Here is a 12,936-nt window from a genome sequence, read left to right as displayed (position 1 = left end):
GAGGGCGCGACCACGTGCGAGAGGGCGAGGGGAATGTGGGACGAGCGAGCGAGAGCGTACTGCAGAAGACAGATACCGCTCGAGGGAACATTGCGAGGAGAAGCGGGAACTCGCGAAGATCGCCTTCGCGCAGTTTGACGCCGCTAGCGTGAGACTGCACGCATTCGGCGCTGAGGTGGATTGCAGGCGTTGACAGGGAAAGACGGAAGAATGGCGGCGGATGCGCTCGCGGTGAGGGGGGGCGGGTTAGGCGGCGGACTAGCGGGCGGCGGGGACGAACTCCGACTCGTACGGCAGCTGTAGAGGGAGAGATGAGCGCGGCCGGCAGGTGTAGAGTACAGGAGACCCACATGGAAGCATTGAATGACCAGCTTGAAGATCTCGCTCCTCTCCCCGGTGAGCTTGTTCATGCGCTCGTCGTCCTCAGCTGGCAGGAGCCAGCGATTGTGGATCTCGCTTTCCTCCTGAACCGCCGCCGAGAGCGCCAGAAGCGTAATGAAACGGTCGCCCTGCTGCACGAGCGTGCGCTCGACAAGTCGGACCAGGGCGTTCCGCATCGTGTGATACTCCGTTTGGCTGAACAGGCGCACGACTTCTGCCTTCCACTCGGAAGGATTGAGGTCGTAGAGACGAGGCTCATGGAGATAGTCGTTGGCGATGATCTGGGCGAAGCACTCTGAGCTGAAGCAGCCGGCCTCCAGCGGTGGCGGAGGAAGGTGGGTACGGCCATAGCCTTCATTGAGGTGCGTCTCGGAGACAGTGATGAGTGGGCGGAGACGACGACACTGCGCCTCGACGACTGGCTCCGTCGGAATCCTGAAGGTCTGTGGCCCGCGCTCGATCCGGCATTCCTGGGGGTTCCAGGGGTCGTTGTGCGTGCGCTGGGAGGGATGGTGAGTCTTGAGGAGGAACTGGCAGACAACCTGCGAAGGCTGCGGGCCGGGGACGTGGCTGACGAGTTTGAAGTACTGTATGAGCTTGTGATCAGCAAGTCGGCTTCGGACGCGCTCTATTGGCTGCGACGGACTTCTCCATTTGGGTGCCTCTGGAGATCCAGGTCGCGAAGAACATTGCGTGCTTGCTGCAGCGAGCCTGACGAGACTTCGACGGCGAGAACCTGCGGCAAAGAAGAGTCAGATATCGCGCAGAAGCAATGATACAAGCGAAGCTCACTAGGTTGCCGGTGGGCCGTTGGCGCGTAAGGAAAGACTCGGGCTCGGCGCTGTACTCAGGCGGATGGCGCTGGATCGCCTGTAAAAAGCTGAACATGCGGACGACCGTGCCGGCGAGGCCTGCGCAGCAGCAGCAGCACGTGAGCGCGCGGAGCAGGGCAGAGAACGAAGGCCACGCACCCGTGAAAGCATGATTCACCCCACGGTTCTTGAACGTGAAGTGAAGCTTTGTGATCGCATCAATGCAGTCAAGCGGGCGGGTGGCGGGGGATTGGGCAGCCATGAGGTGCCGCCGCCGAGGTGCTGGGAGTCGGGGAAGGAGAGAAGAAAGAAGAGCGAGAGGAGAACCGAGTTAGGCGAGGAACAGGTCCGCGGACTCGCCGTCGGGGCGAGGAGGGACGAGGCAGTGCAAGTGCGAGCGAAGAACGAGTAGGTGCTCGATCAGTTGTTGGCAATCTCGGGGCCCGCTGCGATGCCCAACCGCTTCATCCTGCACAGCTGGCGTGCGATGAGCTTCCAGACGTTCCCTTCGCGACCCTCGAGGACTACCATCCGCCCGACCTCCCACACCTTCCGCCTGAGCCGCTCGTACTCGTCGTCGCTGACCTGCGCGAGGATGCGAGGCGTCTCGTGCGCCCTGTCGCGGGGTATCGAGATCGAGAAGCTGCTCCAGTCGACGTCGTTGGCGAACGGCATGACCTGGCCTGCCGTGGGTCCGCTGCCGATGAAGACGGGGACGACGCCGTATGCGAGGTACTCGTAGATGCGCGTCGTGTCGAGCGTGTAGCCGGGAGGAGCGAGGCCGAACTTGGAGCGAGCGAGGCGGCGGGCGTAGTCGTCGTTCTCAGACTGCTCGGCGATGTCGAAGCCAGGGAGAGACGAGAAGCCGGCACGAATCGTGGACGAGAAGGGCGGCGTCGAAGCGTTGCCGTCTGAAGGGAAGAAGAGGGAACGGATGCCGAGAGCGTAGCGCTCGCCGTCGTTTGCTGTGCCGACTCCGCCGCGAAAGATGGCGAGCGTCGTTCGCCTGTCTCGGTCAATGCCCCTGCCGCCAACGAGCTTCGACGCAAGGTTTCGGAAGGACGGCCTGCGTCGCCACGCTCCCGCCTCTTGCGGCGAAGGCTGGAAGATCTCGACGCCAGTCGGGACGGCCTGCGTCTGTCGGCGAGGATCCGCAGCGCCTCGCGGCTCGCGGAGGGGGTGTCCATCCTGGTCAACGTAATCAAGTGGGTTGATGTAGTACGAGTTGAGGAGGTGCGTCGAGGAAGGGATGACGATGTCGCGGTAGAAGCGGAAGTGCGAGCCGTACGGCGCGGGACGGACGTCGCCGACCGTGACGAGGTACGACGAACCGTTCATCGCCGCTCGCGACGTCTCGGTGTAGTAGCCATCGACGTAGTCCATCGGGTGCGGGATGAGGTGGTCTGCGCCGGCAGAGCGGTTCCAGTACGGCATCGTTTCGCGGATGTGCCGCATGACGGGCTGGATGTAACCCTCGTCGACGTTGCACCGCTCCGTCTTGGTCCAGCCGACCTTGACCCAGCAGTCGAACAGGTAACAGGCCGGGAAGAGCGGGGCGAAAAAGAAGTCGGCCTCGTCCGGGTTCGACGTGTAGAGCGAGAGGTGCGGATGGTTTGGGGAGGGGTGCTCGGATGTAGCAGGCTGGGCGAGTAGTTGGTGTAGGAGTAGTTCCGAGTTGTAGGCCGACCAGCGGCATTGCGAGACGGTCTTTTGCGGGAGTCGGAGCGAGGGAGGCAAGTCATAGACCTGCGGGTGGCCGGGGTCAGAGATTGGCTCGTTTTATTTGCTGCTCAGTACGCACGTAGATCTTGGGCCGGCAGATAGGTTTGCCTGCGAGACGAGTCGAGAGGAGAAGGTCAGCGAGGAGGAGCAGGCGACAACCTCGTCAGACGAGCTCGCTCGAAGGCCGCAGCAGGAGTATTACGCACTGAGATCCGGTGGCCACAGCCTGTCCCTTTCCTGCAGCTCTGGCAGCGGCGGAAAGTCGACCCCCACCTCGTCCTCGTCCCTCTCACGATCAAACCGTACGCCCCGCCGTTCGAGCTCGCTTGCCCCGTGTGCTCCCTCGATACCGTCCCCAGCCCGACTCCTGCCGTACACGACCAGCGCGAGGAGCCCGGCGAGGAGGATGATCCAGCTCCGTCGGCGAGTGCGGAGGGAGCAAACGAGGAACGACAAGGACGCGGGCGGCGGCGGTCGGTCAGCTCGCGAGACTCTAGCCATACAGCTGTAGCCAGTCTGAGCCACTCCGAGAGCGTCGGCGTGAGATGCGGTGGTCCAACCTCGTCGGGACTTTCTCCGTCGCTTCTTCTCCTCGTCCACTTCACTGCTCAGCTTGTTCCGGCGTTCTCTGGCTTGAATAGAGGCTCTAGCTTTCGATCTCGTCCATCTAGACTGCCCGTACATCCTTGCAGCGACTCTCGCTCGTTTTCTCCGCCCCCCACCCCTCGCTCCTTTCCGCCGCTTCCTCTGCCTCTCGACCAGCGTCTTTGCAGAAGCATGGATCGCGAACAGTACGTACATCTTCCCTCGCTCTCCCTGCGCGGCTCTAACCGACACCTTTTCCCGCAGATTCCGCAAAGCAGGATATGCCGCGGTCGACCGGTTCGTGCGGGCTCCTCCAAGATCGGGACTCGCTGTTTGGGCGCAGATTACTCAGGCTGACAGATCCTCATCCTCTGCAGCATCTGCGACTACTTCGAGAACCTCGAGTCGTACGACGTCGTCCCGAAAGTCCAACCGGGCGACATTGCCAAGCTGATTGGCGGTGCGGGCGCTCTTTGGCTCGCTCTCGAGAGAATCAGCAGCGCTGACGCTCTGTGCGAACGCAGACGAGGTCCCGGAAAAGGGCGAGCCGTGGGCCGACATCGCCAAGGACTTTGACCGGATCATCCTGCCCGGGTTCGTCCCGCTGTCTCTCGCATTCCTCTCCTCACTGCAATACTGACGCGCACATACGGCTTCGCAGAATCACGCACTGGCAGCACCCGAACTTTTACGCCTACTTTCCAGCCAATGTTCGTTCACTCCTCTCCCTCATCTCATGCTCCAGATTGACCTGGTCTTGCTCAACTGCACGCAGACGACCTTCGAGTGCATCCTTGCCGACATGTATGTCGGCGCTGTCAGCAACCCAGGGTACGTCCCGCTTGCCTCTCCTCCATGTGCTGCTCCTGATCCGCCCACCCACATCCAGGTTCAACTGGCTCTGCTCGCCTGCCTGCACCGAGCTCGAGTCGAAGGTGACCGATTGGGTCGCCAAGCTGCTCGGACTTGACCAGAGCTGGTGTAACGAGGGGATGGTCGGAGCGGGTGTGATCCAGGTGCGCTCGCTGATCACGATTCTGCTCGGCTGGCTGCGACTCTTTCGCTGATCAGCGTTGCTCATCGACTGCACTGACTCGCACAGGGCTCCGCCTCCGAGTCGGTCATCACCGTCTGCATCGCCGCGCGCGAACGCTTCCTCCGCCTTCACCCCTCGACGCCCTTCTCCGACATGGTCATCCTCGGCACGACCCAGACGCACTCGCTCGGCGCCAAAGCCGCGTTGATCCTCGGCTTTGAGTTCGTCGCGATCGAGACGAGGGCTGAGGATGAGTGGGCGCTGAGGGGCGAGGCGTTGGAGAAGGCGCTGAGGGAGTTGGAGGAGAAGGGCAAGAAGCCGTTCATCCTCAGTGCGTCGCTAGTCCTTCCTCCGCTTTGCAGAACTCCGCGCTGATTGGCTTGTCGTCGCAGTCGCCACCCTCGGCTCGACCAGTACCGGCGCCATCGACAACATCGCCGAAATCACCGCCGTCAGTGCGTCTCCTCTCCTTCCTCCCTCAACCCTCCTCCTCTCTACTGACGCCCCTCCCGCTCCGCCCGCAGCCGCCGCCCACCCCTCCCTCTTCCTCCACATCGACGCAGCCTGGGGCGGCGTCTTCCTCTCGCTCCCCGAGTGCCGCGACGAAGCTTTCCTCGATGCGATCAATGCCCGCGCCGTGAAAGGCGCGGAAGAAGGGGCGATTTGCGCCGGTGGAGAGGTCCATTCGTTTTGTACCAACTTGCACAAGTGAGTGTCTCGCTTGGGCGTTTCGCTGCTTTTGTTCGCACGGGCGGATGCGGCAGCGGAGTGGCTTGCTTCCGTTGACGCTGATCGTTGCGATCGAGGAGGCGAGGAGCTGACGGGCTTTTCATCGCGTGCTCGCGCAGGAGCGGACTCGTCACGTTCGACGCGAGCTGCCTCTGGTACGTCTCGCTCGTCCTTCCCCCGCCTCGCACTCGTCTACTTGCTCGTCGAGAGCCCGCATCTACGCCTCACCTCCCGCCGTGTCTGGTACTCCTGCTAACCGCCTCGCCCTCTTCTTCACGCCCACAGGATCCGCGACCGCACGCTCCTCACCACCGCCCTGGACATCACCCCTCCCTTCCTGCGCACCGCCCAAGCCTCAGCCGGCCTCGTAACCGACTACCGCAACATGTCTCTCTCGCTCGGCCGGCGCTTTCGCTCACTCAAGATTTGGTGGACGTTGAGGAGCTACGGCGTGCAGGGCTTCCAGAAGCATTTGAGGAGGCTCGTGGAGTTGGCGCGGGTGTTTGAGAGAGAGTTGGTGAGGGAAGTGGAGGGCGTGGAACTGTTTACGAACCGCCGCTTCTCGCTCGTCGTCTTCCGCGTCCTCCCTCTCCCCCCCTCCTCCCCCTCTCTGGAGGAGTCGAACGCCCTAACCCGCGCCCTAACCACCCTAGCCTCGCACGACCATTCGCTGATGCTCACTCCAACGACCGTAGGTGGGACAGAGTGTGTCCGCGTGGCTGTCGGGAGCGGGTTCACGGAGGAGAGGCACGTGAGGGGGTTGGTTGGGCGGTTGCAGGCGCTCATCGGTGAGGCGAGGGAGGAGGTTGGGAAGGAGCGAGTGAATGGGACGGTTTAGGCGGAGAGGAGGAGAGGCGGAGAGGTTATAGAAGCTGTCTGGGTTTAGTTTATCTTTCTTACTCGGCGAATCAGTTATCGCGTCCTTTGTGTCCTCGAAGGTGGTGAATCGGAGCTGCGAGCTGCGACGCGCCAGAGCGGGGAGAAGAGCGTGAGGAGAGGAGGAGCGGCGAACGAGGAGCGGGTCGCATACTGAGCCCCCAGACCGAGCAGGTGAGGAGCGGAAAACGGTCCCTTGTCGTCCCGACGCTGCGAGCGGCGTGAGGATAGAGCTCGACTTCTGGAGCGGAGACAACGAGGGAGGGGAAGAACAACTCGATAGCTCTTCCGCGTCGCGGGACGAGCAGCTCCGTCGTCGTCGTCGTCGTCATCGTTCTCGCTGCAGCGACGTCTTCCTAGCGAGCGAGACGAGCGGGCTGGAGGAGGAGAAGCGGCGAAGCCGGGACAAAGCGACGGAGAACATGCGACGCCGTCTCCTTCGGTCCATCGCTTGGTCCCATCGTCGGTGCGAGATGCAGTCCGGTCTTGTCGTCGTCGTCGTCGTCGTCAGGACGTCGTTTTCGATGTCCGCAGCGATTGAGCGGAAGTCGGCGGGAGCGAAGACGGCGAGGGGGAGAAGCGGCAAAGTCGAGGAGAGCTGAGTCCGGAGGACCAGCAGTACGAGCGTTTCGTGAACAGTGCCGTCAGTACAAGCAGTCGAGCAGCCCAGCAAGAGAGCAACGGCGCAGAACCCCTCGAGCGAGAGTGGCGACGAGGACGAGAGGGACGCGAGGAAGAGAAAGGGTCGGGCGGAGTGCCGCTGTGGCTGAGAGAGGGAAGCGCGGCAAGTGTGCTGGGTGGCGTAAAGAGAAGTAGCCGGTCGTGGTAAGTACGGAGGCCAGAACACTACTGCGCCCGGCTGAGCTCGGTGCGCCTCTTCAACTCGCTGCATTCGCTCATTTCTCCTCGTCTCGCTCCCTCCTCACCCCTCGTCCTCCCCGGCTCTGGGCCACTCTACACTTGTACCCTTACACACAGACTCAGGCATCAGCCCCAAGTCTACAGTCCCGCTCACCCGCGTCGACTCCGCACACACACCTCGAGCCATTCGCCTGCTCGTTCCGCATTAGACGCCGCGTCTCTCTCTCTGCCTAGACAGCGTGAGTGCCACACCCCGGTACACTCTACACTGCGCACAGACTGACCCAGCTCGACTCGCCGCCTTCAATCTCGCCCCGCCGCCACTCGCCACCCCTCGCCTCGACTTCTCCCCGTCCCACGTTCACTCGCCCTCGTCTGCCACGCGTGCAGCTCCCCCTCGATACACCCCTCGTCCTTCCCACCAACACACATGCCGTCAGCCGCCATGTCTGCCCCCGCCGCCCCCAAGATCTCTGCCGACGACATCAAGCTCGACCACGGCAAGGCTCCCTCGACCTCGGACGCCAAGGTCGACGTCGCCACCATCCTCTCGGCCGGCGCTGACCGTGCTGCCCGCGTCGATGCCGCCAAGGAACTCGTTGACCTTGTCAAGGTGCGTTTCGCGCGACCGTGTTGGGGCCAGTTGGCCGGACCGAGCGCGGGCGGGAAACACGAAACTGACTCGCTCTTTCGCCTCGTCTAGCTCGAGGGCCCGCACGCGTTCGTCAACGTCGGACTCGCCGACGCCATCCTCAAGGGTCTCGGCGACAAGAAGAACGCCGGCGTCCGCGAGGCCGCGTGCGACCTCCTCCAGATCCTCGCCGAGCAGGGCGTCGGCAACGCCGTCGAGCCCTTCTTCTACGAGAAGCTCATGAAGACCATCGTCGCCGAGACGTTCGCCGACAAGGAGAAGGTCGTCCGCGAGGCTGCCGTCCAGGCCGTCAAGTCGATCGTCCAGGTCTCGACCTCGTGGAGCGTGCCCATCTTCCTCCCCATCCTCCTCGAGCAGATCAAGACCGCCGGCAAGTGGCAGGTCAAGACCGGTGCGCTCCAGATCATCGACCAGCTCGTCGTCTCGGCCCCCGAGCAGTGCGCCCGTCTCATGCCCGACATCATCCCCGTCATGGTCGACGCCATCTGGGACACCAAGGCCGACGTCAAGAAGGCTGCCCGCGCGAGCCTCACCTCGCTCTGCAACCTCGTCACCAACAAGGATATCGAGAAGTTTGTCCCGGCCCTCATGTGCGTTCCCGCTCGAGCTCCCTCCCCCGTCACGCCTCGCTGACGCTCGTCGCTCCTCTCGCAGCAACTGCCTGATCAACCCGGTCGAGGAGACGCCCAAGACGGTCCAGCTCCTCGCCGCGACCACGTTCGTCCAGGAGGTCGACTCGCCGACTCTCGCGCTCATGGCCCCGCTCCTCTCGCGCGGTTTGACCGAGAAGCTCACGGCCACGGTTCGCAAGGTCGCCGTCATCATCGACAACATGACCAAGCTCGTCGACAACGAGCACACGATCCGTCCGTTCATCCCCAAGCTCCTCCCCGGCTTGATCAAGGTCGAGAACACGGTCGGCGACCCCGAGGCTCGCGGCGTCGTCGTCAAGGCGATCAAGACCCTCCGCGACACGGCCAAGTGCTCGGGTGACGGCTCCGACCTCCCCCCGCCCAAGGTTTCGACTGCCGCCCAGACGGCCGGCCCGCTCGTCGCCGCCATCAAGAAGGTCGACCCGGCCTCGAAGCTCGACGCCTCGTCGCCGCTTATCCACTACATCGCGACGCTCATTGGCAACCTCGCGACGGCGCGCAACTGGGAGTCGACCGAGTGGGAGTCGGCGTTGACGCCCTACATCGCGCTCGCCCTCCCCGCCTCGATCCGCGCCAACTCGGCCATCGAGGTCGCCCGCGACGTCCTCCAGCAGCTCGCCAAGGACGAGGGAGAGGAGGTCGAGGCCTTCCCCGACGAGGAGGAGGGCGAGGACCTGTGCAACTGCACGTTCTCGCTCGCGTACGGCGCCAAGATCCTCCTCAACACGGCCACCCTCCGCCTCAAGCGTGGACACCGCTACGGTCTCTGTGGACGCAACGGATCGGGCAAGTCGACCCTCATGCGCGCGATCGACAACGGTCAGGTCGAGGGCTTCCCCTCGCCCGACGAGGTCCGCACGTTCTACGTCGAGCACGACGTCGACGGCGACGAGTCGGAGAACTCGATCATCTCGTTCGTCCTCAAGGACAAGCGCATCCTCAAGAACGAGGACGAGTGCCGCAACGTCCTCGAGTCGGTCGGCTTCACCCGCGAGCGCCAGGAGGCCGCCATCGGTTCGCTCTCGGGCGGTTGGAAGATGAAGCTCGCGCTCGCCCGCGCCATCCTCTTCGAGGCCGACATCCTCCTCCTCGACGAGCCGACCAACCACTTGGACGTGCTCAACGTCGCCTGGCTCGAGAACTACCTCTGCTCGCTCAAGACTTGCACCTCGATCATCGTCTCGCACGACAGCGGCTTCCTCAACAACGTCTGCACCGACATCCTCCACCTCAACAAGTTCAAGGTCAAGCGTTACCCCGGAAACCTCGACGCGTTCGTCAAGTTTGTCCCCGAGGCAAAGGCCTACTACGAGCTCAACCCCCTCGAGGACTACAATTTCAAGTTCCCAAACGTACGTACACTGCTCGCTGCCGAGCGCCGTCGTCGTCGTCGCGAGCCCTTTTCGCTGACTTGGCCGTTTTTCGTCCCCGCTTGCACAGCCCCCTCTCCTCGACGGTGTCAAGACCAAGGAGAAGTCGTTGATGAAGATGCGCCACGTCGGCTTCCAGTACCCGACGTCGCCCGTCCAGCAGCTGTACGACATCTCGCTCCAGGTGTCGCTCTCGTCGCGTGTCGCCGTCCTCGGACCGAACGGTTCCGGCAAGTCGACGCTCGTCAAGCTCCTCGTCGCCGAGACCGAGCCCAACAAGGGCGGTGAGGTCTGGAAGCACCCCAACTTGGTCATCGGCTACGTCGCCCAGCACGCCTTCCACCACATCGACCACCACCTCGACAAGACCCCGCTCCAGTACATGCTCCACCGCTACCAGACCGGCGAGGACCTCGAGGAGATGCAGAAGGCCAACCGCCAGTTGTCGGAGGAGGAGGAGAAGAAGATGAAGGAGGGCGCGACCGTCGTCGTCGAGGGCGTCAAGCGCACGATTGACGAGATTGTCGCGCGCAAGAAGCTCAAGCAGTCGTTCGAGTACGAGGTCACCTTCAAGGGCCTCTCGTCGTCCGAGAACATCTGGCTCCCGCGCGACGAGCTCATCCGCCGCGGCTTCGAGAAGAAGGTCATGGAGGTCGACTCGCGCGAGGCGCAGAAGGCCGGTTTGCTCCGCCCCCTCGTCCGCAAGGAAATCGAGTCCCACTTCATGGACTTTGGTCTCGAGCCCGAGTTCACCACCCACAACACGATGCGCGGTCTCTCGGGAGGACAGAAGGTCAAGGTCGTCCTCGCCGCCGCCACCTGGCGCCGCCCCCACGTCGTCATCCTCGACGAGCCGACCAACTACGTGCGTGCCGCGTGTTCTCTTCTTACTCGCTGTGGCCGTTCGCTGACCCGCTGGCCTTCTCCAGCTTGACCGCGAGTCTCTTGCTGCGCTCATCTCCGCACTCAAGACCTTCGAGGGTTCGTCGTGCTCCTGCGTTCGCCCGTCAAAGCCACGCCGCTGACGCTGCTCCGTCGCTCCCACAGGTGGTGTCCTCGTCATCACCCACAACCGCGAGTTCTCCGAGTCGATCTGCACTGAGGTCTGGGCCATGCGCGACGGTCACCTCACCGCTTCCGGCCACAACTGGGTCGAGGGCCAGGGATCCGGTCCCCGCATCGACCAGAAGAACGAGGAGGAGGAGGACGTCTTTGACGCCATGGGCAACAAGATTGTGCGTCTTTCTTCGCTTCCGCTTGGAATGCTGCCGCTGACGTGCTCATTTCGCCGCTGCAGGACGCGCCCAAGAAGGCGAAGAAGATCACCTCGAAGGAGTGCGTCGCCATCCTTCCTCCTTCCTTCTTTGAACCCTCCGCTGACCTTCCTCTCGCACCGCTCCTGCAGTGCTCGCAAGCTGAAGAAGGAGCGCATGGCACGGAAGAAGCTCGGCCTTCCCTCCGACGACGAGGGTGACTTCTAGTGCGTCCCTTCCCTTCCTCCACCTCCCTCGCCTCCGCTGACCTCCTGCGACTCGCAGAACGCCTCTCTGCTCGCCTCTTTAGACGTTTCCTCTTCGCTGTCTCTGTGTGTTTCGTTCCTTCTCCCCTCTGCATAGCGCACTCTCTCTCTCGCTCGCCTTCGCCGCCTCTAGTTGTATACCGGGATACTTGCAAGGCGCTTCGTTCTCTACACACTGACGCGTCGTTTTGAGAAAAACGCGTCGTTTGGGTTTTTGCGTCCGTGTGCGTGCGCCGTCACAAGACAGGGGGAATCCGGGCAACCCTTCTTTCCCCTCTCCCTCGCTCCCTGCGCGTCTCTCGCCTCCCAGCTTCTCGCCTCCCTCGCCCTTGCTCCCCCAGCGCCCCTCCCTCGCCGCCGCTGCCGGCCTAGCGACGCCGCCACCACCTTGCCGCCCACTCCTCGTCCTCCTCCTCTTCGCTCGATGCGACGCGCCCGCCGATGCGCTGAAGGAGGCCAGGTTTGGGCGTGTCTACGCGAGGACCGAGGCGCGAGAGGAGCGATGGGCGCGTTGCGCGATGAAGTGGGGGAGGGCCCAGAGGTAGGCGACAAGAGGACGGAGACCTAGCAGCGCGCAAGATCTCAGGCGGTCTTGCCGCGCTTGTCGGCTGTCGACAGGCATTGCTGGACGACCGAGAGCAGATGGTTGTTCTCGAGCGCGGCTGCGGGGGAGAGCTGCGTCAGAGAACGTGTGCGCTCGCGATGACAAGGTCTCTTGCGCACCTGCTACTCGCTCCTTGTCGTTCAGCTGCTTGTTGACTGTGCGATGGGGCCAGACAGAAGAAGCGTCAGGCTTTTGCGGATGAGGAACGAGTGCAGATCCTGGACGCACCTGCATTCTCGCTCTGGTGCGTTCCCTCCTTCACCTTGATGTCCACCTTGAACCTCTCCGGCAGGCTCCGCAGCAACCGCACGCGAAGCGAGAGGCCTGCAAGACCAGCAAGCGTCAGCGACATGGTTCTCCTGCCGCCAGAAGCGAGGGCAAGGTCCGGCTCACCGATCAAAGTCGCCATCGAGCAGTGAGGGATGGTCGGCGTAAACTCTACGAGGACTGAGGGTCGCTTGCCGTGATTGACGGTGATTTGTTCGGAAGAGACGACGGCGAGTTGTTCGAGGGTGAGAGGGTGTTCGGGATCAGAAATGGAGCGGATGAGGTCTGCGACGAGAGACCTAGCTTGTCAACTCGCCACCACAAGACGAAGCAGCCTATCTGTCCGTATCCTGCTCCCGCCGAACTCAGCCACCAAGCGAGGAGGACGAGGCGAGACGCACCAAGGATCTCCTCAGAATCGATTTAGTCCTCGTCTGCCGAGCTCTCAGACCCTGCACTGTCCCAATCTGACCCGTACATGAGCTCGTCTTCGAGCCTGTCCCACGAGCTGGCGTCTGCGAGGTCGAGGTTGATGAGGCGGGTGCGGCGAGACGCGGACGCTCCTCCGGTCAAGTGGATGGTCGGGTTGGCGTTGTCTGGAGTTGCGCTGTTCATCGTGACCTAGCTAGCTGTCGCAGACGTGGATGAGCGGGATGTGGTCGGTTGTCAACCTCGTCCCGCTGGTTGACCTTCGACCTGTCACTCGCTGCTCGCCTCACTGCTGCTAGGATGCGCTGGAGTGTGCTCTGCTGGACTCTGCGATGATACAGGATGACGTGCTGGTCCATCGCTTCCTCCCCCAAGGCGGTCCATCAACTCTCTCGCCCGCTGAACTCGCTCAACGAACGGCGGCACTCTCGAAGCTGGTG

General features: G+C 63.1%; 6 protein-coding genes across 6 annotated transcripts in view; 3 read left to right on the top strand and 3 right to left on the bottom strand.

Annotated features, from left to right (window-relative positions):
* Nucleotides 1-258: 258 nt before the first annotated feature.
* RHTO_02700 (uncharacterized protein) lies at nt 259-1,455 on the bottom strand (the record flags this gene model as incomplete). The annotated part of the gene is made up of 5 exons (XM_016416374.1): nt 259-297; nt 351-932; nt 1,028-1,117; nt 1,174-1,292; nt 1,353-1,455. The coding sequence occupies 5 exons, from the start codon at nt 1,453-1,455 to the stop codon at nt 259-261; spliced, it is 933 nt and encodes a 310-aa protein (XP_016276093.1).
* Nucleotides 1,456-1,613: 158 nt separating this feature from the next.
* RHTO_02699 (exostosin-like glycosyltransferase, glycosyltransferase family 47 protein) lies at nt 1,614-3,416 on the bottom strand (the record flags this gene model as incomplete). The annotated part of the gene is made up of 3 exons (XM_016416373.1): nt 1,614-2,939; nt 2,995-3,023; nt 3,122-3,416. The coding sequence occupies 3 exons, from the start codon at nt 3,414-3,416 to the stop codon at nt 1,614-1,616; spliced, it is 1,650 nt and encodes a 549-aa protein (XP_016276092.1).
* A 276-nt stretch (nt 3,417-3,692) lies between these two features.
* On the top strand, nt 3,693-6,103 carry RHTO_02698 (aromatic-L-amino-acid decarboxylase; the record flags this gene model as incomplete). The annotated part of the gene is made up of 12 exons (XM_016416372.1): nt 3,693-3,706; nt 3,765-3,797; nt 3,878-3,960; nt 4,025-4,094; nt 4,162-4,210; nt 4,276-4,331; nt 4,390-4,516; nt 4,603-4,867; nt 4,929-4,991; nt 5,061-5,244; nt 5,385-5,420; nt 5,551-6,103. The coding sequence occupies 12 exons, from the start codon at nt 3,693-3,695 to the stop codon at nt 6,101-6,103; spliced, it is 1,533 nt and encodes a 510-aa protein (XP_016276091.1).
* Nucleotides 6,104-7,432: 1,329 nt separating this feature from the next.
* On the top strand, nt 7,433-11,568 carry RHTO_02697 (elongation factor 3; the record flags this gene model as incomplete). Its single annotated transcript, XM_016416371.1, has 9 exons — nt 7,433-7,615; nt 7,706-8,244; nt 8,309-9,659; nt 9,748-10,542; nt 10,607-10,658; nt 10,725-10,912; nt 10,975-11,012; nt 11,083-11,157; nt 11,538-11,568. The coding sequence occupies 9 exons, from the start codon at nt 7,433-7,435 to the stop codon at nt 11,566-11,568; spliced, it is 3,252 nt and encodes a 1,083-aa protein (XP_016276090.1).
* A 210-nt stretch (nt 11,569-11,778) lies between these two features.
* Nucleotides 11,779-12,682, bottom strand: RHTO_02696 (Fam96B; the record flags this gene model as incomplete). The annotated part of the gene is made up of 5 exons (XM_016416370.1): nt 11,779-11,858; nt 11,920-11,955; nt 12,029-12,124; nt 12,194-12,352; nt 12,526-12,682. 5 exons carry the CDS (start codon nt 12,680-12,682, stop codon nt 11,779-11,781), a joined length of 528 nt encoding a protein of 175 aa, XP_016276089.1.
* Nucleotides 12,683-12,828: 146 nt separating this feature from the next.
* The window catches only part of RHTO_02695 (uncharacterized protein), a gene marked incomplete at both ends in the record, with an annotated part of 1,474 nt that continues 1,366 nt past the window's right edge, over nt 12,829-12,936 (top strand). Inside the window, one exon of the mRNA XM_016416369.1 lies at nt 12,829-12,936. This exon is cut by the window's right edge and continues 75 nt beyond it. Within this exon, the coding sequence (XP_016276088.1) occupies nt 12,829-12,936 (108 nt within the window).

This window comes from Rhodotorula toruloides, assembly GCF_000320785.1.
Source record: "Rhodotorula toruloides NP11 unplaced genomic scaffold Scaffold2, whole genome shotgun sequence".
Classification (NCBI taxonomy): domain Eukaryota; kingdom Fungi; phylum Basidiomycota; class Microbotryomycetes; order Sporidiobolales; family Sporidiobolaceae; genus Rhodotorula; species Rhodotorula toruloides.
This window is presented reverse-complemented; position numbering and strand designations above follow the sequence as displayed.